Source organism: Pleurodeles waltl, chromosome 10 (assembly GCF_031143425.1).
Source record: "Pleurodeles waltl isolate 20211129_DDA chromosome 10, aPleWal1.hap1.20221129, whole genome shotgun sequence".
Classification (NCBI taxonomy): Eukaryota; Metazoa; Chordata; class Amphibia; order Caudata; family Salamandridae; genus Pleurodeles; species Pleurodeles waltl.
The window spans coordinates 166,410,747-166,434,720 of record NC_090449.1 but is presented as its reverse complement, the minus strand read 5'-3'; the positions used below and the strand labels follow the sequence as shown (position 1 = coordinate 166,434,720).

The window sequence follows — 23,974 nt, the reverse complement described above, 5'->3', positions numbered from 1 at the left end:
AACTCAGGAGGGACTGGTGATCTTTCATGGAGTATACCATTATAGGAACGGACAATCCAGGATGGTCTTAGTAGCAAATGGTACCTGCTAGAAGTGTAGAGTGAGGGAAGGTACCTTGCTGCACATAGTAAGGAACTGCAGGGTTATCCACAATTGTGTAAAATAAAGGGTTCTCTTACTGAGGTAGTGGAGGTGAAGGTGCTTGCAACATCCCATTTCATTGTCCTCAGCATTCCTAATGATGTAGCTATGATTAAAAAGTTAACCCAACGCTTTCAGTGTATGATGATCATTAAATGGACATAGTGAGAGAATGAGGCAGTGCACTGAGTCCTAGTTGGGGGGATATGGTGTGCGAATGTGTACCAGTAAAAGTGTTCTATGAAGGCAGAGTTGACTTGCACCCAAAAATTCCAGATGACTTACAAGTAATGCATCACCGGAAATTAATATGACCCCAATTCTAAATTAATAAAAAAAAAAAAAAAAGGTATATGGAGTGCACAGGGATATTTGTACGGAGTCCAAGTCACAATGTTCATAGACGATGGTGTCTTTGATTACTGTTTAAATTGTGCAGCAAACATTTGGTTGTAAAAGGTGCCTGCAAGCTTGAATTTTTTAAAACCTTTTTGGATTGATCCGTAGCATCCTTAGCAGGAAGGCGATGGTGGGGGCGTGTGTCTAAACCCAAACAGACGTTACAGACCAAATCTAGAGCCTCAACAGAATTTTCTTGGGTTTACCCCACAGCTGAAGCACTGTTTATCCAAATAGTATCACCTTTTTCTGTATGTAGATAACGGAGCTAATTGGACAGTGTGTTGTTGCTGAATCACCAAATGACGTAATTGCTGGATCCGTGTGACAAATATATACATTTAGTTTTGCCTAGAAGCAAAATCAGAACTGTGTGAAATAATCCCATGCTGCATTGTATTGTCCTAATAGCCATGTTCAAAATGTGTTTCTGAAGAATGCAGATTCAAACCTTGCCCAGTAGGAAAGCCTGAACCCAAAATGGTCGAAGTTTATTAAATCGCAACAAAAAAACACATTTTCCTCACATTTCGGTGACAGAAAGTTCTGGAATCTGAGAGGAGACACAAATTTCCTTCCACCCAGCGTTCCCCCAAGTCTCCCGATAAAAATGGTACCTCACTTGTGTGGGTAGGCCTAGCGCCCACGAAAGGAAATGGCCTAAAACACAACATGGACACATCACATTTTTTCACAGAAAACAGTGCCTATCTGTGGATTTTGGCCTCTAGCTAAGCCGGCACCTAGGGAAACCTAGCAAACCAGCACATTTATGAAAACTAGACACCTAGGGGAATCTAAGATGGGGTGACTTGTGGGGCTCTGACCAGGTTCTGTTACCCAGAATCCTTTGCAAACCTCTAAATTTGGCCAAAAAAACACTTTTTCCTCTCATTTCGGTGACAGAAAGTTCTGGAATCTGAGAGGAGCCACAAATGTCCTTCCACCCAGCATTCCCCCAAGTCTCCCGATAAAAATGGTACCTCACTTGTGTGGGTGGGCCTAGCGCCTACGAAAGGAAATGGCCCAAAACACAACGTGGACACATCCCATTTTTTTCACAGAAAACAGAGGTGTTTTTTGCAAAGTGCCTACCTGTGGATTTTGACCTCTAGCTCAGCCGGCCCCAGGGGGGGCAGAAATGGCCTAAAATAAATTCCCCCCCCCGGGGAGCAACCCTTGCCTACAAGGTCGCTCCCCTTGCGAGATGGCGCACAAAGAAAAGATCCCCGGTGCCTAGTGATTTCTGCCCCCCTTGGGGGCAGATTCACCTAAAATCAGAAATGGCCTAAAATACATTTGCCCCTCCACCCCCCCCCCTTGCCTACAAGGTCGCTCCCCTTGTGTGACATTGGCGCAAAAAAAAAGATCCCTGGTGCCTAGTGGTTTCTGCCCCCCTTGGGGGCAGATTCACCTAAAATCGGCCGATTTGCCCCCAAGGGTGGCAGAAATGGGCTAAATACAATTTGCCCCTCAGGGGAGCGACCCTTGCCTAAGGGGTCACTCCCCATCTCTAAAAAAACAAACACACAAAAAAAATTAGCCCTGGCGCCTAGAGGTTTTTGCCCCCCTGGGGGCAGATCAGCCTAATAACAATAGGACGATCTGCCCCCGGGGGGGGCAGAAATGGCCTAAAATAAATTTGCTTCCCCCCACCACCCCGGGGAGCGACCCTTGCCTACAAGGTCGCTCCCCTTGCGTAACGGCGCAAAAAAAAAGATCCCTGGTGCCTAGTGGTTTCTGCCCCCCTTGAGGGCAGATTGACCTAAATTCGGCCGATCTGCCCCCAAAGCGGGCAGAAATGGCCTATATATAATTTGCCCCCTATGGGAGCAACCCTTGCCTAAGGGGTCACTCCCCACCTCTAAAACTAAAAACTAAAAAAAAAAAAAAAAAAAAAAAAAAAAATATCCCTGGTGCCTAGAGGTTTCTGCCTCCCCTGGGGGCAGATCGGCCTAATAATAGGCAGAAAAGGCCTTAAAAAACAAATGCCCCCCCTGGGAGCGACCCTTGCCCAACGGTCGCTCCCTACCTCTAAAACAAAAAAGTAAACAAAAACAAAACAACAACAAAAAATGTTTTATCCCTGGTGCCTAGAGGTTTGATCGGCCTAATAATAGGAAAAGGCCTTAAGAAGAAATGCCGCCCCTGGGAGTGACCCTTGCCCAAGAGGTCGCTCCCTTATGTCAGTTCCTAAAAAAAATAAAAAAAATCCCTGGTGTCTAGTGGGCGTTTTGACAGCCGGATTGCTTGACGCTGATGTCACAGGGGGGGTGGGGGGATCGGGGTGGAAGGGGAAGGGATTCCCCTTTCAGCCCTGGCCTGGGGGGTGGGGGGCGGCCCTCGGGGGGGAGCGCTAGCGCTTCCCCCGAGGGCCGGTCGCAGGACGTAATGGTTACGTCAATGGCACCACACGGGCGCTGCCATGGACGTAACCATTACGTCCATGGCGACGAAGGGGTTAAAATAGACCATTATCCAATGCAATATAATCTTTATCACGTACTTTTTAAATAATGGTAACAAGTAGGACTTCATGGAGCTACAGCTATCGGTTGCCAGACGCAAAATTGTCTTCATGCTATATGTAATGCATGCATGCGATAGATAATTAAATGTGACTGTGTGATGATTGAGCATACTTTTCAGATGTCCAAGCATGCATACTAAAGTGTACCCTTATTGCTGACCACCCTGTGTCCCCATAACACATCGCCTGGTGCCCATGTGAAGACCAGCCCCCAGGATCCTCCGATGCCCAATAAGTAGTCCTATTCTAATGCCAAACAGAAAGTATTGTCCTGAGGTAAAGCACTTACCTCTCCCCTGATGCACAGCAGCCAGTGCTCCTATGATGCATATCATCAAGTTGCACCCATGAGGTGTGTCACCAGGCTCCCTCAGGTGTGTCATCATTTGCACACCATGTGCTCTCCTGAGCTGCAACACCATTGCGCTTCTGAAGTTCATCACTTCTTGCTCCCCTGAGATCCACCACCCTGTGCTACAAGGAATTGCTTCACTCAGTGCTCTCCTGGGGTGTATTGGTGTATAACGAACAAACCCCCATGCTGCACGTTGCCATGAACCCACTGCTGCATATTGTCTTGTGCTATCCTGCGGAACAAGGTTCGGTTCAACTGTTTCATCTCTGTACAGCTCTGTTAATTTCACATTGACATCGGTATGGATGCATCCCGGTTCAATTTAGTGGAAATATATATCTGTAGGTGTAATGGCTTTTGTATTTGCTCATACAAGCACAAATGTTGTCAGTCTGCACAAGCACTTGGCAACCATTCCTGTCAACTTAGTCAGTGAAAGCCCTCCTTTTAGGGCTCCAATGCTACACCCCTCACCCCCTGTTTTCTGTCCTGTTTTAATTATACCATGATTGGGTAATAAACTATTATACTTTCTTGGTATAATAAAGTAAGTGTGGTCCTGAGACATCCCGAGATAGTTAGTGACACTGATGAATGGCACAAATGCACCTGCACCAGTCATCAAAGATTATCCAGGGCTGTAAACCCTCCCTCCGTCACTAAACTCAGTGCCCTGGCACCCCTCATTGCCTCCCTGTCTGTTGTAAAGCATCCCAGCTAAAGATAGCCAGAGGCACTGCAGGCATAAACCCTGCAGTGGCTGAGGCTACATGCCAATCAGCCAGCTGCCTCACCTTTTCCCAACACGTCACAGAGTTGGAGAAGTATGGGATGAAAGAGCTTATAATAAAATCTCGAATCAAATCTGTGACTGCACAGGTTCGAAGTTTTAGTTTCAAATGCTGGAAGCAGGAAGAAGCTGCAGGAATGCAAATACGATCTGCACAGGCAGCCATGTAAGTGGAAATGCTTTAAAAAGCAGCTTGTGTGTCCTTGAGAGAGAGTGTGCATAGGTGAGCATGTCTGTCTTTGTGGGTGTGTATGGGTGAAAGTGAGTGTCAGTGAAGGAGTGAGTCAAAGTGAGTGAGGATGAGTGATGAGAAGAGTGACTACAAGTGAGAATGAATGAGAGTGAGGCAGAATGACAGTGTGACTGAGTGTTACTCTGTGAGACTGAGTCACAGTCTGAGTGAGTCTTATTGAGGCAGCGAATGATTGAGAAAGTGATCCAGAGTGAGACTGATTGCGAATGATTGAGTCGGAGTGGGACTGTGAGTCAGAGAGATATTGGGTTAATCATTATGAGTGAGACCGAGTGTATCAGTTAGATTGAGTGAGAATAACTAAGACTGGTTGTGAAGTAGCTAGACTTGAGTCAGTCAGTGAGATTGAGTGATTGTCATTGTGTGAGACTGAGTATGAGCTAATCCCACTGACAATAAATGGATTGAAATCAGTAAGACTGAGTGAATTAGAGAGGATGAATGAGCCAGTGGGAGACTAAGGACGATTAGCTGAGAATGAGTTAGACTGAGAGAGTCAGAGTGAGACTGAAGGAAACAGAGTGAGAATGAGTGAGCCATGGTGAGATTGAATGAGTCAGAATGCGTGAGATTAAACGATTCAGAAGGAGTGAGAATGATGGACTGAGTAAGTGAGAATAAGTGAGACTGAGTGAGCCAGAGTAACAATGAGTGAGACTGCGTGAGTCAGTCAGAGTAAGTGAAAGGGATTGCAACTGTGAATGAGAGTAAGTGAATGAGACAGAATGAGTAAGAGAGTAAGAGTGAGGGCAAGCGAGAGTGAGCAAACCGCCAAACCTTCTGAATAGAAGTTAGACTCGTTCACTGGAATTCAAGCCAAGGATTACGCACCATCACTTTTAATGGTCACCAGCTACCACTGGGCTTGGGGCCTTATTTAGAGTATGCCAGGTGGTCCAGGAGGGTAGTAGCCTAGAGATGTGTCTCTAAAGCAGTCTTTGACACTCTGAAGTGTCAGGCTTTCAGAAATATTCTGAACAGGAAAAATGTATGTCAGAACGTGTATTCTGAATAGGGGGGGATGCTTGTAGAAACATGCACCAGCAGTGGCAGCTACCACTGAACGGGGGTGGCCAGGCTGGGATGAAAAAAGAAAAAAAAAATCACTAACCTGTTGATGTTGGAGACACATTTGCCTCCTCCGTCCTCCTCCTCGCCCGGAAGCACACAGGCTCCCAGACTCCCATCAGCCAATCACGATGCTGCTGTCACCAGCATAACAGCAGTGTCATGATTGGTGTGATCGTCCTGCTTCGACGCTGACAGAAGGAATAGCACCCTGTGCACTTTCGCCTCCTTTCTGTGAAATACAGCTGGGTGGAGAAATACAAAGTGTGCATGTCTGTCTGACCGGAACCACTTCTCCCTCCAGCCCAACCCTGCTGCGTCTTATCCTGCTGTCTCGGCTAAAAATAAAATGATAATACTGATCCATTATTAGCCTTTTATTTTTCTGCTCAAAGCAGCGGGGCGATGCTCCCCCGCCCTAGTCGAGGAGCCGCTCCTGTGCACCAGCATCCTAATGCCCTCAGGGGGTTGTCGGTTTCAGGTTTGTGTCAGATCCATCAGAAACATGGCACTTTCTCGGCTCTAAAAGAGCAGGTTAACTGCAAGTTTAACTGCAAGTTTAGTTTCTAGGATGTCTGCCATGTTTTATGGCAGCTATCCCGTATCTATTAAACTCTAAATGAGGCCCTTAGTTATTTTGGGTGCTACTTCTACTTTCATTGTCTTACCTCGAAAAGAGAATCCCTGAAATTTATTGCATAATCATCACTGTTATCATATTATTATCGAGTGGCGCTGGATGTAGGAATGCAGAAGGCTCTGCAGCACCACTATATGACCACAAGACATTGTAACAGAAGGTTGGTCAATGAGGCGCTTTAAATTATTTACTCCAGCATCTGTTGATCAGTTCATTGTGGTTCACAAACTAAGTTGTAATTGAACAGAAACTGTCTTCTGCAAGTACTATGATTTTATGAAGCACATCTGTTTTTAAATGTGTCTAAAAGGGATTGACTTTCTGTAACTAGACATTTAGTGACACTTGATTCAAGAGATGTTTGAATCCAAATGACAAAGGTTTTTTGTTTTTTTTAAAGAAAAAAACTTCGCTGTGCAAAAATATTTTCTTTTCATACGCTTAAAAATGTATAACCAAATTTGAAATAAAAATGATACTCATTGACCCATTATGTTGTAGTGTGACTGCAGCAACAATTTTGTGTTGAATCAAAATAAATGAGTCTTTCATTCTTATTTGTATCATGTGAACAAAACTGAAACCTCTTTGTTATTCATTTAAAAAAATATATTGTCTGGAGCTCCTTTGGACTCTATGGGTGCCCCAACTGGATTCCTGCCTGCGGGTTCACCCTCTGCTTTAGTTTGGTCTGTTGAATCCAGTCCTAAATCTGCATCAGCACCATTCGCAAATCCGCAACCTTCCCCTCAATCAGCTCCAGTGGCACTATTCCTAGCACTGCCCCAGTCAACATATATGACTATGATAAGGAGATGGGCCTGCATTGTCTGACGTTGACTCCAGCTGCCGACTAGAACAAGACTCTCTGAGTCCAAGACAGTGCCCCCATTTACTGACAGACCCTGTGAGGAAAACGATTTGGGCGGATCTGAACATCTTTATGGCTATTCTGACCCCCTAGAAGAGCCAGGGATAGCTGGAATGAGGAATGCCAGTCGTCTAGAAACTTCTCTATACACTGGCCTAGTCCATCCTCCTAGTGTGGCTACAGAGGAAGGGACTTTATTTAGCATGGTGGTAGGGAGTTAGGCTGAGGTCCTCGACCAACGTCTTAACAGCTGTGCTTCTACCTGGAGTAGCCCCCATGGAGCCTCATCTTCCCATTAATGAAACCCTCACTGATGTTCTGCTCAGGGCCTGAGCCAAGTCCTATACAGGTGCTCTTCTGTACAGGACAATTGCATGCTGCCACCATCCTTCTCCTTAGGATCCAGTTGTCCTCGCTCAGCACCTCACTCAAGAGAGTCTGGTCATCCACCAATCCATGTCCTAGGTTAACCCTGGAGCGTTCACCTACCACACCAGGGATAGGGAACCCAAGAGGATGGGCACCTTTGGCACGAAGATGTTCTCTTCCACTACCCTTGCACTGTGCTCAGTGAACACTGCATTCCTCTTGAGCTGTTATTCTAACACAGTTCGGGACTCAGTAGGGCAAGTGCTGCCCGTGGTCTCGAAGGAGGTACATGCCATCGTGCCCCAGGCTATTGCAGATGGCAGGGACCTAGCAAAGGTCACTATATGCTGCAGACTGGTTGCTCCCCACTGACTTGGCCCAGCCCCACTCTGCCTTCCATGGCTACAATAGGGGCTGCCAGGTCCGTCAGTTCAGCCCCAGCCACCATGGCCAACATGCTCCACAGTTGTTTTGTTGCCACAGACGGGGTTCCCACAAGCCTTGTTTGACACAGTGCCAGAACCATTCCTCAGGAAGCACAGCCTCCAAACCATTGTAATATGCCCTCTCGTTATCAAGGATAGAGGCTCGTCATCACCTTCCCCGCTGGCAGCTCATATATTCCTCTCCTTCACTTCTGCCACCTTCCCGGACAGCTGGAAACACGCAGAAATCCAACCCCTCCTCAAAAAACCCAAGGCTGACCCCAACGACCTCAAAAACTTCCGTCCGATCTCTCTCCTCCCTTTTCCAGCGAAAGTCATTGAGAAGATCGTCAACACTCAGCTCACCCACTTCCTCGAAGACAATTCCATCCTGGACCCCTCACAATCCGGATTCAGACGAAACCACAGCACTGAGACCGCCCTCCTCGCCGCCACAGATGACATCAGACATCAAATGGACAACGGCGAAACCTCAGCCCTCATCCTCCTCGACCTATCAGCCGCTTTTGACACCGTCTGCCACCGCACCCTACTGACCCGCCTCCAGGAAGCCGGCATCCAAGATAAAGCCCTCCACTGGATCTCATCCTTCCTCTCCGACAGAACGCAGAGAGTCCGTCTCTCCCCTTTCCGCTCCAAAGCCACCAACCTCATCTGCGGCGTCCCCCAAGGATCCTCCCTCAGCCCCACGTTGTTCAACGTCTACATGGCCCCCCTCGCTCAACTGGCCCGCCAACATCATCTCAGCATCATCTCCTACGCCGACGATACCCAGCTCGTCCTCTCCCTGACCAAAGACCCGCTCACCGCCAAAACAAACCTCCACGAGGGACTAAAATCCATCGCCGATTGGATGAACAACAGTCGCCTGAAACTCAACTCCGACAAGACGGAAGTCCTCATCCTCGGACGCACTCCCTCGGCCTGGAACGACTCATGGTGGCCCTCCGTCCTCGGACCCCCACCCACCCCTGCCAGCCATGCAAGAAACCTCGGCTTCATCCTGGACTCCGCCCTCACCATGTCCAAACAGGTCAGCGCCGTCTCCTCCTCCTGTTTCAACACCCTCCGAATGCTCCGCAGAATCTTCAAGTGGATTCCAACAGAAACCAGAAAGACGGTGACCCAGGCCCTCGTCAGCAGCAGACTTGACTACGGCAACGCACTCTACACTGGCATCCCAACCAAAGACATCAAACGCCTCCAACGTATCCAAAATGCCTCCGCCCGACTGATCCTCAACATGCCCCGCCGAAGTCACATCTCCCCTCACCTAAAGGAACTCCACTGGCTCCCGGTAGACAAGAGGATCACCTTCAAACTCCTGACCCACGCTCACAAGGCACTTCACAACACCGGACCCTCCTACCTCAACACCAGACTCCACTTCTACACCCCAACACGTCAACTCCGATCCGCCAACCTCGCCCTCGCCATCGTACCCCGAATCCAGCGCAAGACATCCGGCGGCAGATCCTTCTCCTTCCTCGCCGCCAAGACCTGGAACGCTCTCCCCACATCCCTTCGCCAGACCGAGGACCTCCTCGCATTCAGAAGGCTCCTCAAGACCTGGCTCTTCGACCGCTAAACCAGCAGAACTCCCCCCCCCCCCCCCCCCATCGCCTCGAAACCCTGACGGGTACATAGCGCGCTTTATAAATACTATGATTGATTGATTGATTATATTCAGACTAATGGGTGCTCCAATTTGTTCAGAGAGGTTACTTCCTTCCATTCATAGAAACCCCACTGCCCATGCCACCATCCTCAGAATGGCTGACGGAGGGTCATCTCTTCCTGTCCTTGGAGTGCAAGGTCTACCTGCCAAAGGAGCTATTGAGAGAGTGTCATTATCAGAAGTAGGTCATGGTTGCCGTTCCAGCTAATTTCTGGTGTTGGAGAAGGAAAGAGGCCTATATACTACACCTGCACCCTCTGATCTTCTTCCTGGAAATGGAGAAATTCAGAATTCTCATGTTGGCTCAGGTTCTGCCTTCCCTGGACCCTGGAGACTGGAATCACTGGACTTGCAGAATGTATATTTCTATATAACTGTCTTTCCATCCCACAGGTGTTCCCTGCGGTTCACAGTGGGCCACGTGCACTTTCAGTTCAGTGTGCTCCCATTTGGCATATCACTGCCCTCATGTGTTCACAAAGGTGAGAGCAGAGGTTGCAGCCTGTATGCAGAGGTCTGTCTTCCCCTACCGTGATGACAGGCTCTGGAAGATGGGCTCCCCTCCAAGCAGGCATCGCCCACCTCCAGACTACGACAGACCTCCTGCACTCACTGGGGTTCACTATAAGCATGCAGTTACAAACCTATCCTTTGGAGCAGTGAGATCACAAAATTCAGGCAATGATTCTGATGTTAAAGCATCTATTCTGGATTTTCATGAGACAAATTCTGAGGCTGTTGGACATCATGGCCGTCTGCTGGTAAAACAGCCTGTTAGCATATGTGGGCTCTGCAGTCAGACCTGAAGTCCCGATAGGTGCAGGATCAGGAGAATCTCTCTTATCTGGTTCAGATATCAGAGGGAGCTGCAAAAGACCTGCAGTGGTGGCTGACGAACCAGGATTGGATCAGTGGCAGACCCCTCTCCCATCTCCACCCAGATCTCACAGTGGTGGCTAATACGTCCCTTCTGGCTTGGGGCGGCCACCCGAGGACTGTGGTCTCCGGCTGATTCTCCGTTTCACATAAACCTGTTGGATTTGTGAGTGATTCGGCGGGCATTGAAAACCTGACTTCTTCCATCATGGGGAGGCTTTTTCAGGTGTTCACTGACCATTACAACACCAGGCGGGCTCTTTGAACACCAGAGCAGAGGAGCTCAGACATCAGTGTCTCACGGATTACAAACTGCATTGCCATCTGAAGATGGTGCAAGGTCTCTTTCGCAACCTGGGAGAACATTGATTAAATCTATTCTCCACCGCCGAGAGAACACTATGTCAGCAATACTGCATTGTGGAGTTCCCAAAGTGACTCACACTTGGAGACACAATTAATCTCGAGCCCATGCCTCGTATACTCCTTCCCTCTGATAACATTTCTGGCCAGAGTTCTGAAGTAGACCAGGAAAGCCCACCCAAGACATTCTCACAGCTCTGTACTAGACATGGAGAGTATCTTATCCCAAACTCCTGAGTATGAGCATTGGTCCTCCAATTAGGCACCCTGTTCGCGGGGATCTCCCTTTTGAAGTCTGGTCTGCAAAGTCATATTGCAGCCAGATGTCCATCAACCAAGGCCATATTGGCCTGCCATTGGAACACGTTTGTGGCTTGGCGCACTGACAATCATATTGATCCTCTCTCTGCTCCTTTGCACAAGGTATTGTTTGTTTTATTGTTACCCCGGCAAGACTTTGCTTTGTGCACAGTTAAAGGGTATCTTTCAGCTGTATTGGCTTTCTTTTGGTTGCCGTATCTCCCCTCCCGGTTTAAATTACCTTTTGTGACTTTTCCCTCTGAACCTTTCATTATGGCCCAATGGAACCATCAATTGGTTTGACCATTCTTGATGTGCCTGCCCTTCAAGCCGATGCACACCTGCCCTCTATGTCCCTTGACAATCAAAACATTCTTCCTGATGGCCATTACATTGGCCAGGAGAGTTAGCAAGCTACTGGTGTTCTCTGTACACCCTCAATAGACCCGCAAGAAACTGTACCGTTTTCTTACCAAAAGTTGTGAAGCCTTTCCACGTTGGCCAGAGCATCACACTGCGACCTTCTTCATTCTGCCCCACCCTTCTAAGGAGGAGGAAAGACTCCATCGATTGGACCGAAAAAGAGCGTTGTTGCATTATTGATCTACATTGATTGCACCAGAGAACACCTGGTGGATGATCAACTCTTTGTTGGGTTCTCTGGAGTAAGGGAAAGCTGTACAGCAACAGATCATCTCCAGAAAGATTGTGCGCTGCATTAAGATCTGCTACGCATTGACGAAGAAGCAACCGCCTGAGGGACCACAGCCAAGGCCTCAACCACTGTGTTAGCTTGTTGAGGCCCCATTCTGGACATCTGTTAGGCTGCTACTTGGGCATCTCTGCACACATTTACAAAGCATTATTGTCTTGACAATCAGGTCTGTCAAGATGGACACTTTGCCTGTTGGGTTCTCCAGGACTTTTTGGTCTGAACCTGTTTGCAAACCCACCTCGGGTATTTATTGCTTGGGTATCCTTTATAATGTAAGGAATTTGCAAATAGAAGTTTCTATCTGATGAACAAGTTACTTATCTTCTGTAATGCCTTATCTGATAGAGACTATCTAGCCACAGATTCCTTACTGAACCTCTCAACCTCCCCACTTCTGTGAATGGCCTTTTCTGCTTTGAAAGGTCCCTGTAGGTCCTTAGTATCTGTACACTGATCCATCAGCCTTCTTATGTTGCTCCGTGCTTCTGGCACAGAAATGTCACAAAAGAAACTAATGGCGTGGCTCCTATATAGACACCATACATGGTTCTGCATTGGGGTCGGCCATGCTGGTAGTGACGACTGACTCCTTCTATCTGCCCACAGAGGTACTGCTCAGAATTTTATGAATCCAGTGTGATGCCTTGGGAATATTCTAAGGTAAGGAATCTGCAGATAGTTTCTACCAGATAAGGCGTTACCGAAGCTAAGTAACTTGTTTTTCATTGGGATGTATTAATCTACACTTGGTTCGAAGTTATACCCTAAAATATGACATGCTTGATTTTTTATTGAGAACACCGACTTGTGAATAAAAATACATTCTAAACCTCAATTTGTTTTGCGTAATTTTAACAACACCATTGCCATGTGATGTTGCAACAAGCATGGCGTGGTGCAGTTGAGGACTCTATGTCAAGAGTCTCTGGATTTAACTGGAGCTTTTAACTTTTGTAAACAAAAAAGGCATTTGAGATTCTAACTTTCGGATCTTGAATTACAGAATCAGGATAAAAATCTTTTTGGAATTACCTAGTGAACGTATGATGATAATAACATTTTTCCAGTGTGATGATTTTTCCTATTGCTTGTGCAGGGTTATGCGAGTGGATAAATGGGTGATTTCAAATTTGGGTGTGAGGTGGTGTTAGACCTGGCACTATTGGCAGGTTCATCCCCTCACTTTGTGCCTCCTTCCTCCTATTTTTTCTTGCTGTTGCCTCTAGGGCCCTGAGCACTTTATCACTGCTGATCAGTGCTTAAGTGCAGATGCACTCCCTTCTAAAGTCGATATGATTGGCTTATACCTAATTAGTATATTTAATTTACCTGTAAGTCCCTTGTACAGTGGTATCGCTATACCCAGGGCCTGTAAATTAAATGCTACTAGTGGTCCTGCAGCGCTGCTTGCGCCACCCACAGAAGTAGCCTTTCAAACCTGTCTCAGGCCTGCTAGCGCAGGGCCTGCATGCACAGTTTTCTGCCACAGGAACCTGGCATCTAAATTTACTTGCCATGCCCAGAACTACCCATTTACTACATGTAAGTCACCCATAATGTATGCCCTAGCCAGCCCTATGGGCAGGGTGCTATTTATGTAGAAGAGAGGACATGTGCCTGGTTGTGTGGTCTGTCCTGGTAGTGACAAACAGCCTATTTGGTTTCTCACTGCTGTGAGTGCTGCCTTCTCATAGGATTGCATTGGAAATGCATTGCCTTATGTGTAGATGGTATTGTCTGATTTATGAGGGGTAGCGTAGGCATGTTTGGTATGGTTGTAATGGTATTGAGAAAATCTGCCTACTGGTGTAGGTGGATTTTTTATTCACTACAGAAATGCCACTTCTTGGTAGTGAGCCTTTCTCTGTGCTTATGACTCTGGTGTTTTGCAGCTTGACTCCAAGCCACGTCTGGGCAGAGTGGCAGTTGGGCTTTGTGCATACTTTTCAGACAGCCTGTACACATGACGTGTGGAGGTGTCACAGAGGTGCATCTGCATATTGAATGGTCTTCCTGGGCTGAGAGAAATGTGCATCTGTAAAGTCTGTGCCTTGGCCTCACACAAAAGGGTTGTTTACCCCCAACTGATGTTTGGAGCCTGTGCTGGAGGAGAGAGGGGGCACTCCCAGAACCAGTTGTAACTGGTTGGAAACTCCTCTCCCCTTCTTTGTTACTACACTGCAAACTGAGTATAAGTACAGGGGATTTTTCCCCCACAATTTGGAGACACTTTGGAACTGAAACAGACTTGTAACAGGACACAGTATGCTGCTGGAGGGACTCACCAAGAACTGCCTTTGACTGCTGCTGCTGTGCTGACCTGTGACCTGCCTGGTCACTTGGAGGAACTGTCAACTGCGTGCAACTCTTTATGCTTGCCTGCTGGGTCCTGCCGCCCTATGTTCCCTCTATTGTGTCCCCCTGGGGATGGGTACTGTTGCCCTGGACCCCTGCCACGACCTGCTTGAAGTGCACAAGGAGCGATTCACTTTTTCTGGCATATAGCCTGAAGAAGCGCTCTACCTGCTTTCTGGGCGCCTCGTGAGCACCCCACTTTATTTACTTATAGCGCCTGGAGAGCGCTGTGGCGTGAAATCATTTTGCGCCTGAAATCGCTTTGCTGATTTAAAAAATCACCGCCGCAGCCGGGCAGTCTGTTTTCCTGAAGCACAAGTGACTCGCGCTGTTTGGTGCTGCCGGGGCACGAAGATTGGCAATCTGGAGCGAGTGCATTCCTAGCAGTGCTCCCGGGCTGAAGCACACTCTGAGGAGCCCCCCCAGGGCACAAGAAGACCCCCACTTAGGGCCGATCACTGCTGCGGCCCGGGCAGGCTTTTCTCTTCTTGGGAGGATGGGCGGATGAGGAAGCCTAATCAGAGGCTCTCCGCCCCACCGGGCCCCTCACCTGTGCTTTGGAGGACGGACAGAGGGACCAGGGAGGGAGGAAGCCTCATCAGAGGTTCCTCCTGCCCTATCGGAGCCCTGATTTTGCTCTAGAGACTGCAGGCGGGGCGGAGGCCCCCAGACCACAAGGTCCCCTCTTTGACCCCTTGTTTTTCATTGTGGCTTTGCACACACCTTCCGCCCCTCCTCCCCCCTTTGGATGGCCTGTTGTGGTCCAGGGGTGAGGCCCCAGAGATTGCGGGCCCCAATATAAACACCGAAGGGGGTGCACTCCGCCCCCCTCCCCCAAAATTGCCAAATGGCCCCTTAGGTAGAGAAGGTCTTAGTCTTGCAGGAGAGAATGGCAGAGGCAGAGAAGCCCTTTTCTAGAGAGAGACTCGCTGTTGAGCGCAGTCTGAAGGTTCTGGACTCACGAGTGCTGCAGTTGGAGTCAAGTGGTGGCAGCAATGTAGAGTGTTGTAGCAAAGATGTTCCTCACATACCCACAGATCTGGTACCTAGGTTCCAAGAGTTGGGTGACATACGTCAACGGTTGAAGGAATATGAGAGGCCTCTGGTAGAGCGCAGAATCTTTGAGAATGATTGGGGGACTGGCCTAGAGAGCTATATATCTGAGTAGGGGAGGGATACCCTACTGGCTCTGGACGGGAGTGACAGGGAGGGGTACTCCACTAGGAAGAACGCACCGATTGAGAAGGATGATTTTCCCCCTGAGGAATACAGAAAGAGGTTCAGGGGCTGTAAGAAACTGTCCCACCAGTCTTGGGAAGAGTTTGTGGAGGATTGCTGTATTGTACTAGATGGATTGGTGAAGGGTAGCACACATTGAGATTGTCCGACAGTACCTGCTTCGTTGTTGTTTTTCAGGGTTACGCCAACACTTGTCAGTGTGTGAGCTCTCTGACCCCAGGGAGCTTGAAAAGGAGGAGACCTTGGGTTGATTGCCAGAGGGTCTGATGTGGCATTAGGGGGTGTTCCTAAAGAGAGTGGTCTAGGTGTTTTCCAACCAGGTGTTGTGGAAGAGGCTTGTGTCCCAGGAAGGTCCCAGTGTAATGGGATGGGTACGGGTTCCCATGGCTTGTCTCAGAGGAGAGGAAGTGGTGGTGGGCTGTGTCCCAGGATGTCCGAGACCCAGTCTCATAGCCTGGTTGGTTCTATGAGTAGACGCCAAGAGGGGAACCTAGAGGGGAGCCATCTGCTCAGAGGGATCCCATTTTGCCAGGGGGACATGGGCAGGTGGCTGGTGATAGCGTTCTGCCGGCCCTGGTGTCTGGTAGTCTCAGTCCAGAGTGGAGAAGGTGAAAATCCAGGTGTAGGGTTGAGAGGGGATCGCTGACCCCAGTGGAGAACTTGGAAGGTCAGGTGTCAGGTCTGAGGTCAGAGCCCCCAGGAATGACCCATGTGATACCATTTCTGGGTTGGGGGAATCCAGCCTCTGTCAGATGGGCAGACGTCAGGAGACCTGCCCCAGCCAGACTGTAGTGCAGCCCTTGGGGAAGGTGTTTTCCTTGTGGGGGTAGGTGTGCCCCCGAGGAAGTTCTGGTACACCAGGCAATGGTTCAACCTCAGGGTGGTGACTAATTTTCATACTAATAGTACTCCAAATACAGGTTATAGTAAGTTTGTAAATTGAAAACTAACACTGAGCAGGCACATCCACATGTGCAAATAGAGTAAGGACGTGATTTATGTACTGGGAAATATTTTCAGGTTTAATAATTGCCAAAACATCTGTGCAAATGTCTTATTCCCTCATTGTGATTTGAATTTGAATTTTGATATTCATGAGTAAATATTGGGAGGTACAAGTGCCCTCGAAAACCTACAATTTACAAGCTTCTACAATTGTTTATGAATCCCAGGATATTAAGGTCATCTACTAAACATTCATGAAAAAACCTACAGAATTAGCAAATGTCCTAACCTGGCCTTGTGAATTGGCCTTAATTCATGAAGAGGTACAAAATCGACCCTTCTAATGTCAAAAATGGTAGTTGCACATGCCACTTATCATCTGTACACCGTGAAAGTAATCATAGTTTTATAATACTGAAAATATTATATCTAATTGATAATTGTTTCTGTTTTTCTCCTCTGTAGTTACAAGGGTGAGATCTCAAGGTTCAGTGACCATATCTTTTAATGTGGTCACGAAAGACATGAAGAAGCTTGGGTATGACACAAGCCCGTCAGATGTCCAAAATCCTTCAGGAACTTCTCTTCCTTGATGAAAAGTGTGCCTTTTTTATAATATTTTATACGAAGTGCTTGTCTTTTTAAGTGATTTTTTAAAAATATGTTTCAAGTATCTTTCCATCTTTTTAGGCATTTTATCTGTAAAGACTTTTTATAGTGTCTTAAGTATATTTAAGATAAATTGCATTTCCTCAAATAGAGAAATTTCAAAATTTAGGTGAATTAGTCACAGAGAAAGCTAATAAGCTGGCAAGATTTTCCTAGTCAAAAGGTAGAAATAACAAGGATCCTGGGATAGGTCTGATGAGACATTTGTCATTTTATCTGAAGATGTGTGTTTATGTTTACATACCACAGCTAAAGCCAAGTACTTAGCTAATGGATCCCTTCAGTAAATTGGACGAAGCCAATATTTTGCAGGCTGTATTAAAAATCTCTGATGTATGTTAAAGCATCCGCTCCAGTTCCAATTTACTTCTCTCACATATATATTGCCAACCTCGGATTGACAAACACGTTCTGCAATATGTTGCCATTATACCTTTTTACCATCCCCTCATTATTTAAGATGACTTTACTTCCCCTCCATCCATTCACATCACTATTAATGGAGCATTCTCAAACAGAATGTGAAGACATCTGTTGCATTTTGGTTATGCAGTCTGATAGATAAATGCAGTACATGTTCCTGTTTAGCCATTATCTGAACGGAAGTTTTATACAAAGTACTGTGTGCTGACATTTTGCATTATCCACTGCTCCTCTTTGTAATGTCACATTCTGTACCTTCAAACAGCTTCACATTTAACAGAGGAATTCCTTCGTTTATACGACCACATTACTGTAAGCACGTGAGGGCTGCCTTTTGTCTTAAAAATGCCATGTATCACTGAAACATGTACACTGGTGTTGGCTCTGACGACAAATAATGAATGGTGTATTTTTAGTAATTTCACCTTCTCCCTCTAATTTACTTCCCAATCCACTTGTGAGAGGGACCAGGTAGTTCCAAGGATCCTCGTGTAGCACAAAGTGAACACAGATGTATGCACTTACAGACTGTACCCTGTAGTAGGACAGTCGCTGGCATTCTTCCACATGCTAGGCATGAAGAGTCCTTGCAGAGAACATTGGCAGTGCAGTATGGTACCCATTGCCCATGTCTGCGAAAGGGCATCCTCTGACCAGGCCCCTGTGGGTGAGTGAAGTACAGAACTGCACCAACACTAGTGGAATCCTTCACGGGAAAGCACACCATGTTTCTGCTGTCCTCTCTTCTGCAGACATAACATGTACCATTTAGGGCATGCTCAGGAAACAGAGTTGGGTGTGTGATGGAGACATATTGTATCTGATATATACTAACAGTGGGCTTTGGATCTGCACCTTGCTCATGATTCAGTGGCTTTCTTGTCTATCTACAGTTCCCTGCTCCTAATTCAACTGAATTCTTTCATATTCCTATGGGTGTCTCGCCCAAGGAACATTTATTTCTCGTTGCATTTTGATCAATTGACCTGTGTCCATCCCCTGCTCTTGTCAGGACCTTGCATTTCAGTGCACAGGGTTCTATTTCCTCTCTTTGTCCATTACTTTTCCTCCTCTCTCCTTACCGCTTACTTTATTTGCAAAAAAAAACAAAACACCTATTTATTTAACCCCTAAAAAATAATAGAGTCTCGACTAGATTGTCTACATTGTGCCGGCACGATTGGTAACTTTTACCACATAGTATAGTAATTCCTATCCCTCAGGCCCTTCTGGGAGTGAATCTTTGAGGCACTACGAGAGTGCTTGAGGGACTAATAGACCTTTTGTTCAGGTATAGCCCTATTAAATATTCTAGATGAGGGATCCAGGAGAGCAGAGGGAACTTTGATAAGTTTGGGTTTGGCGCTGGGGAAGAGAGGGATTGCACAACACTGAAGAGATGTGGTGGACCGTAGTTTGTTACACTGGACACACTGCGGGGATCACTGACATATTTGAAAAGCTAAGCTATGCTGCGAGGGATCGTCCCAAACAAACAAGCACTGGAAGCTGTGGTTTGTGGGAGGAATTCACAGCTGTCGGTGATTGATATCATTGCCTATTTGGCCTCTCACAGGTCGCGGTTGAGATTACTTTGGTAGTGGGACTCAAGATGGTCCCCACATGCATCAGCTTTCACAGAGCGGTGGGTCCTGAATGCAATGCAGAATATTCGACATGTATGTGGTCATATCCTGTGTTTAGGCGCAGTGTCTGTATGTTATCTGGCATATGTTATGCTAGGTTATATAGTGTTTGTTTTTCTCTACCATCAAGAAAAATACAATAAAAATATGTAATTTAAAAAAAAGGAAAACTGTACACATTGCCACAATATAGACCTAGTTGAATGCATTCTTAGGACATGTTTATTTCCTTTAATAAATACTAATTTCAATATCAATTACAAAATGTATGATTGTCTTTATGCATATAGGGATATTCGGTTTAACAAAGCTGAAAACCGAGTATATTCCCAAAGTGTGAAATTTCAGTCAGACACCAAAGATTTCATTTTATTTTCTGTAAATTATTTGTTTTAGGCTTACGGTGCTCTGTTATTTTGGATACAGTTTTCTGTCAAACTTACACCTACTATCTAAAAGTTGCATCAATATTGTGTCGCATCATAATTTAAAAAACTTTACATGTACATGATGTTTTATAAATCACAGTTTTTTAAAACATTTTTGATTTGCTAAAATATTTTGTTTGTTGATTATGTTTCAATCTTGTTTTTCTCATAGTATAATTTGTAGAGTCATATTGTACTACACAGTCATGTGTTTTGTGACTATTTCTAGACCTGAGAAAATTAAAAAAGGCAGTTTGTAAAGTCATTGTCATTTTGTTACGTTTTTCACAGACGGATTTTGTACTTTGGAAAATAAATGATTCTATAAGTATCGAGTCTATGCTTGTTTTGTTGTATTTCGTTATGCTTCTACTTCTTTATGATAATTTGCTTTTATTTATTCAACTCAAATAGCTGATGTGAAACTGTGGGACCAACAATTTGGCTTCAGCCTACTTGTATTAAATTTTAAGATAATATAAGGGATTCTGCAATTCCCGTATAAAACCCTTTTATTAATACTATATAGTACATGCCATTCTGTAGGCCCTGTATAAAATCCTGCCTCTAATTTCTTTATAATTGGCGACTTGTGAAGCACCCAGTCGCCTATTATGAAGAAATGACATCTGAGCTCAACTGTAATAACTTATAACAGTTGAGTTCTAATGTCACAATGCCTCCTGCAGGAGCCAGCAGTTCAGAGGAAAGAAAGGGTCAGGTCACAGTGCACAATTAAAGCAGCTGTTTAATGAATGAAAACAAAACATTGCTTTTATTTCTCCTGCTCTGTTTTTCTAGCTGTATAATGACAACCATAAAGGGGATATTTATGGCAACATGTTTATTTGTTGTGCTTCTTAGGTAATTATCAAAGGTTAGAATCTTTCTGCATGTTTCCACACATTCCAAGCTAATGTGCTTCCTTTTTTAAAACTGACTTGTATTAAACCGATTCGAATATCTTTGTGCTACAGATATCAAACAGCTTTTTTGATGTGCTTAATTTTGTGTTAGAGGTTCTGTTTTTTTTTCATGTTTGCAATTATGCTGTTTTATTCATATTAGAGCTACGCACCAAGGATTTAGGTGGTTTGTGTGAAAGGTAATGGTGTGACCATGTATTATAAGGAATAAAGTACCCACTATCACACATGATAAGGATTTTGCAAGCCAAGTCAGTCTTTATTCAGCCAGTATACTCGGTCATAAAAAAATAAAACCCCAAAACACATCCAGGTTAAAATATGCATTAATAAATAGATAAAAATGTGCGAAATTTCAGCTAGTAATCATCTTAAAAAAATATACATTTGTCTGTACTTACATAGCCACTTTTGAGTGAAGATGTCCTAAAATAAACAATGTTCTAAGGCTTTAAGATGCATAGGCTCTTCTATGGGAAGGACAGCAATAACATAACTGAGCACTGCAGAGCAGATATCAACAGAGGACAGGCTCTGCAAGAAAATTAACCCCTCCTTATAAGATGAAAAATGTTTATTCAGCAAACAGTGACGCAGAAATCTCAATCTGGGTGAAACATATAACACACAAAATAGCAAGGGCTAGTAACCCATGTCAACCCATTGCAAGGGCAGGGTGGTAGAGATGTGCGTCAGGCGACACATACCGGGAAGGCCACCAGGTGGTGTATTGTGTTTAGCCTTAACCTGGTAGGATAAAATCTGTGTTCCAGTTTGGCTAGCCATTACAAATAAGGCTCTAGGCTAGGGCTTGTGCAAATTTGCATGTACCTTGTGACTGTAGGCATATCTAAAGTGCCAATCAGTCTGGGTTCCTCTTTGGCAGAATCATGAAGCTCTATTAGTTTCATTTTAGAATTAACAGCAATGCTCTCCAGATTATCAAAGAGGTGCCCTCAACCTAGATTATAAAAATGGTGTTTTATGTATGCCAGCCATTGAATTAATGCCATACTATCCATCTTAAGCAGTCAATCAAAACTTTTCTGGATAATTGGGCTTGATGGGTACTTCATATTTTTAACCATAGAATTAGGGTCTCAACTTAATACGGTCATCTATGAATCCTACTTCTATTCCTGTGTGTACAATGCAACTCGCAGTGGCTCTAGGAAGGGGTATGAGCCTACATAGAAAGCTTTTTCTGACAGCCTGGAGTTTCCTCGCTGCTGAATAGTCCCATACTCCAGCTCCCTAAATTTCCCCTAATAGACACTTACTCTTGTAGAGCTGAACCAACTCCTGCATCACCTTTTGACCCAGTCTCTTCTAAATTTTAAATATAGCCTCTCCCACTGCCCCATTTTTAATGCTATTTGATATATTAGCCTGTCCCATTTCCCATTTGAATCAAATAAAATACCTAAATAATTAAAAGTTGTTGTTTTTGCAGTTAGTCTCTTGTCTAGACCAAAAATCTTAGATTTAAGATTTTGGGGGTCACATGACATTACAGAAGACTTTAAAAGTTTACCTTGAGCTTCAAACCTGTCATAAAATTATTAAAAGCATCTAAGAGTTTTGCAATATGTTTGCTGTATGCACCAAGAGGACAGCATTGTCCACATACAGCAAAACCGGCACTGGCTGGTTGCCAATTTTAGGAGCATCCTTGCTGCACCCCACCCACTTAATGCTGTATCGAGGGAATTCATATAAAATAAAATAAAAGGAGGGCAAGTATACAGCCCTGCCTAACTTATCTAACTACCCTGATTGGGACTTTACAGTCGCCATTCCGCGAATAGCGCACTCTGGTACTGGCTTCCTGATCGAGCTGCTTTAAAAGGTCTAATAAAGTGGTAGCTATACCCGCTTGCTCCATCAAGACCCACAGTAGCTCTCTATCCACCATATCGAAGGTGCAGGAAAGGTCTATTAAGTCCATATGAAGGACCCCTGCCCTGGCTATCACAGTTTTACCGAAAATGAGTGTGAGATTTAACTGCTGCTCAGCAGTCCCCTGCCCCGAATGGAAGCCATATTGTTTTGGACTGAAAAATGAGTTCTCTTCCAGGGGATCCTCATCAAAGTCATAAACATTGAATATTCCCGCCCTTGTGCGGGGACCCCGGAGCATATATAAAATACACACATATTATACATGTGTAAAAACAGCAATGCAGGCTATAATGTTAAAACAGGCTAAAATGCTTTATTTCTATGAAGTTTTTTTTTTTTATATATATTATAAAATTACAATAGAGAATAAATATCTACCTAAGCCCCCAAAACTGGGCTTAGGGAAGTAAGCAGCAGTAAACTCTAGAGAAAAAGAGAAAAAAAAGCTACGTTGAAAAACAATGGAGCATTCTTAGGCAATAGGCTGCATGCAGGATAACACAGGAGAGCCATAAAAACTTTGGCACCGTGCCTTTAAGACCCTGAGCACCTCCAGTATCCCACCATGCCTCAGGGGTGAAGGAAAGGTGACAGTTGGTTCACAGTTAGGTCAGTTCTTTTTTCCGGCTTCTTCTGAGAGGATCCTGGAGCATTGAACTCTCAGTTTTTCTGAGTTTTTTCTCAGAAAAATCCTTTAAAAAGTGTTTTTTCCTTTTTCATTCGACAGATAACATCTTTTTCTGTGTTTGGCAGTTTTTTCCTGACAGAAAAATGCCTTCACTTTTTGTCAAATGCCCTTCTTGTGGGAAGAAGAAGGCCCAGTCAGACCCACACTCTCTTTGTATTGTGTGCCTGCCTCAGAGTCACTGCTCTGACACTTGCAAGCACTGCAAGAATATGTCAAAGAGGACTCTGAAGGACAGTGAGAAGATCAGGCTACATGGGCTTCATGAGAGGCAGAAAACATCGTCCTCCTCTCTTCCCAGGCAACCAGCAGGCCATTCTCAGGAGAGAATGGCTAGGTTGACGTCAGCAGGTAGGAAAGTACCTGTTTGTTCCCCGTCGACGTCGATGCTGCCACCGTCTCACCGGCATAGATCGCCGTCGACGGCGAAAGACCTGACGTCGAAGGATACGGCGTCGAGGGAACACCATCGCAGGGGCAGATCTCCGTCGACGGCAGCCCGCCGATCGACGTCGAGCCATCGCCGGCGTGCCCGGTCGCCGCCAAAGGCCGTACGCCCCCGACGTCATGAGACGCGACGTCGAAATCGCCACGACGGCATGAGAGACATCCGCCGTCGACCTCCCACCGCTCCACGTCGAGGCACACGACGGCGAGTAGGTCGAGGTCCAAAGATCGCCGTTCGACGTCGAGGCACTCTACGTCGAGGCACTCAATGTCGAGGCAAGAACATCCGATGGGGCGCCCTTCGACGTCGACACAGCCATCGACGTCGACACAGGCTTTACCTGTCCCGCAGGGAGTAGAACATCGCCCTTCGCCAACAGACAAGGCCGCACCATCTCCCGTGGTCTCCATACCGAGCGACTCATCTCGGTCAAGAGCGGCATCATCTGGGCATGTTTCGCCCATCAACCTATCTCCAAGATGGCTAGAGAGCCTTAACAGACCAGCGGCCTCCC

At 45.9% G+C, this 23,974-nt stretch overlaps 1 protein-coding gene across 1 annotated transcript in view; it reads left to right on the top strand.

Moving 5' to 3' along the window:
• The window catches only part of B9D1 (B9 domain containing 1), a 409,768-nt gene extending 389,929 nt beyond the window's left edge, over positions 1–19,839 (top strand). Inside the window, exon 7 of the mRNA XM_069210124.1 lies at positions 16,799–19,839. Coding sequence (XP_069066225.1) covers positions 16,799–16,926 — 128 coding nt within the window. The 3' untranslated portion in view covers positions 16,927–19,839. The remainder of the gene's footprint in view (positions 1–16,798) is intronic.
• The last annotated feature ends 4,135 nt before the right edge of the window (positions 19,840–23,974 follow it).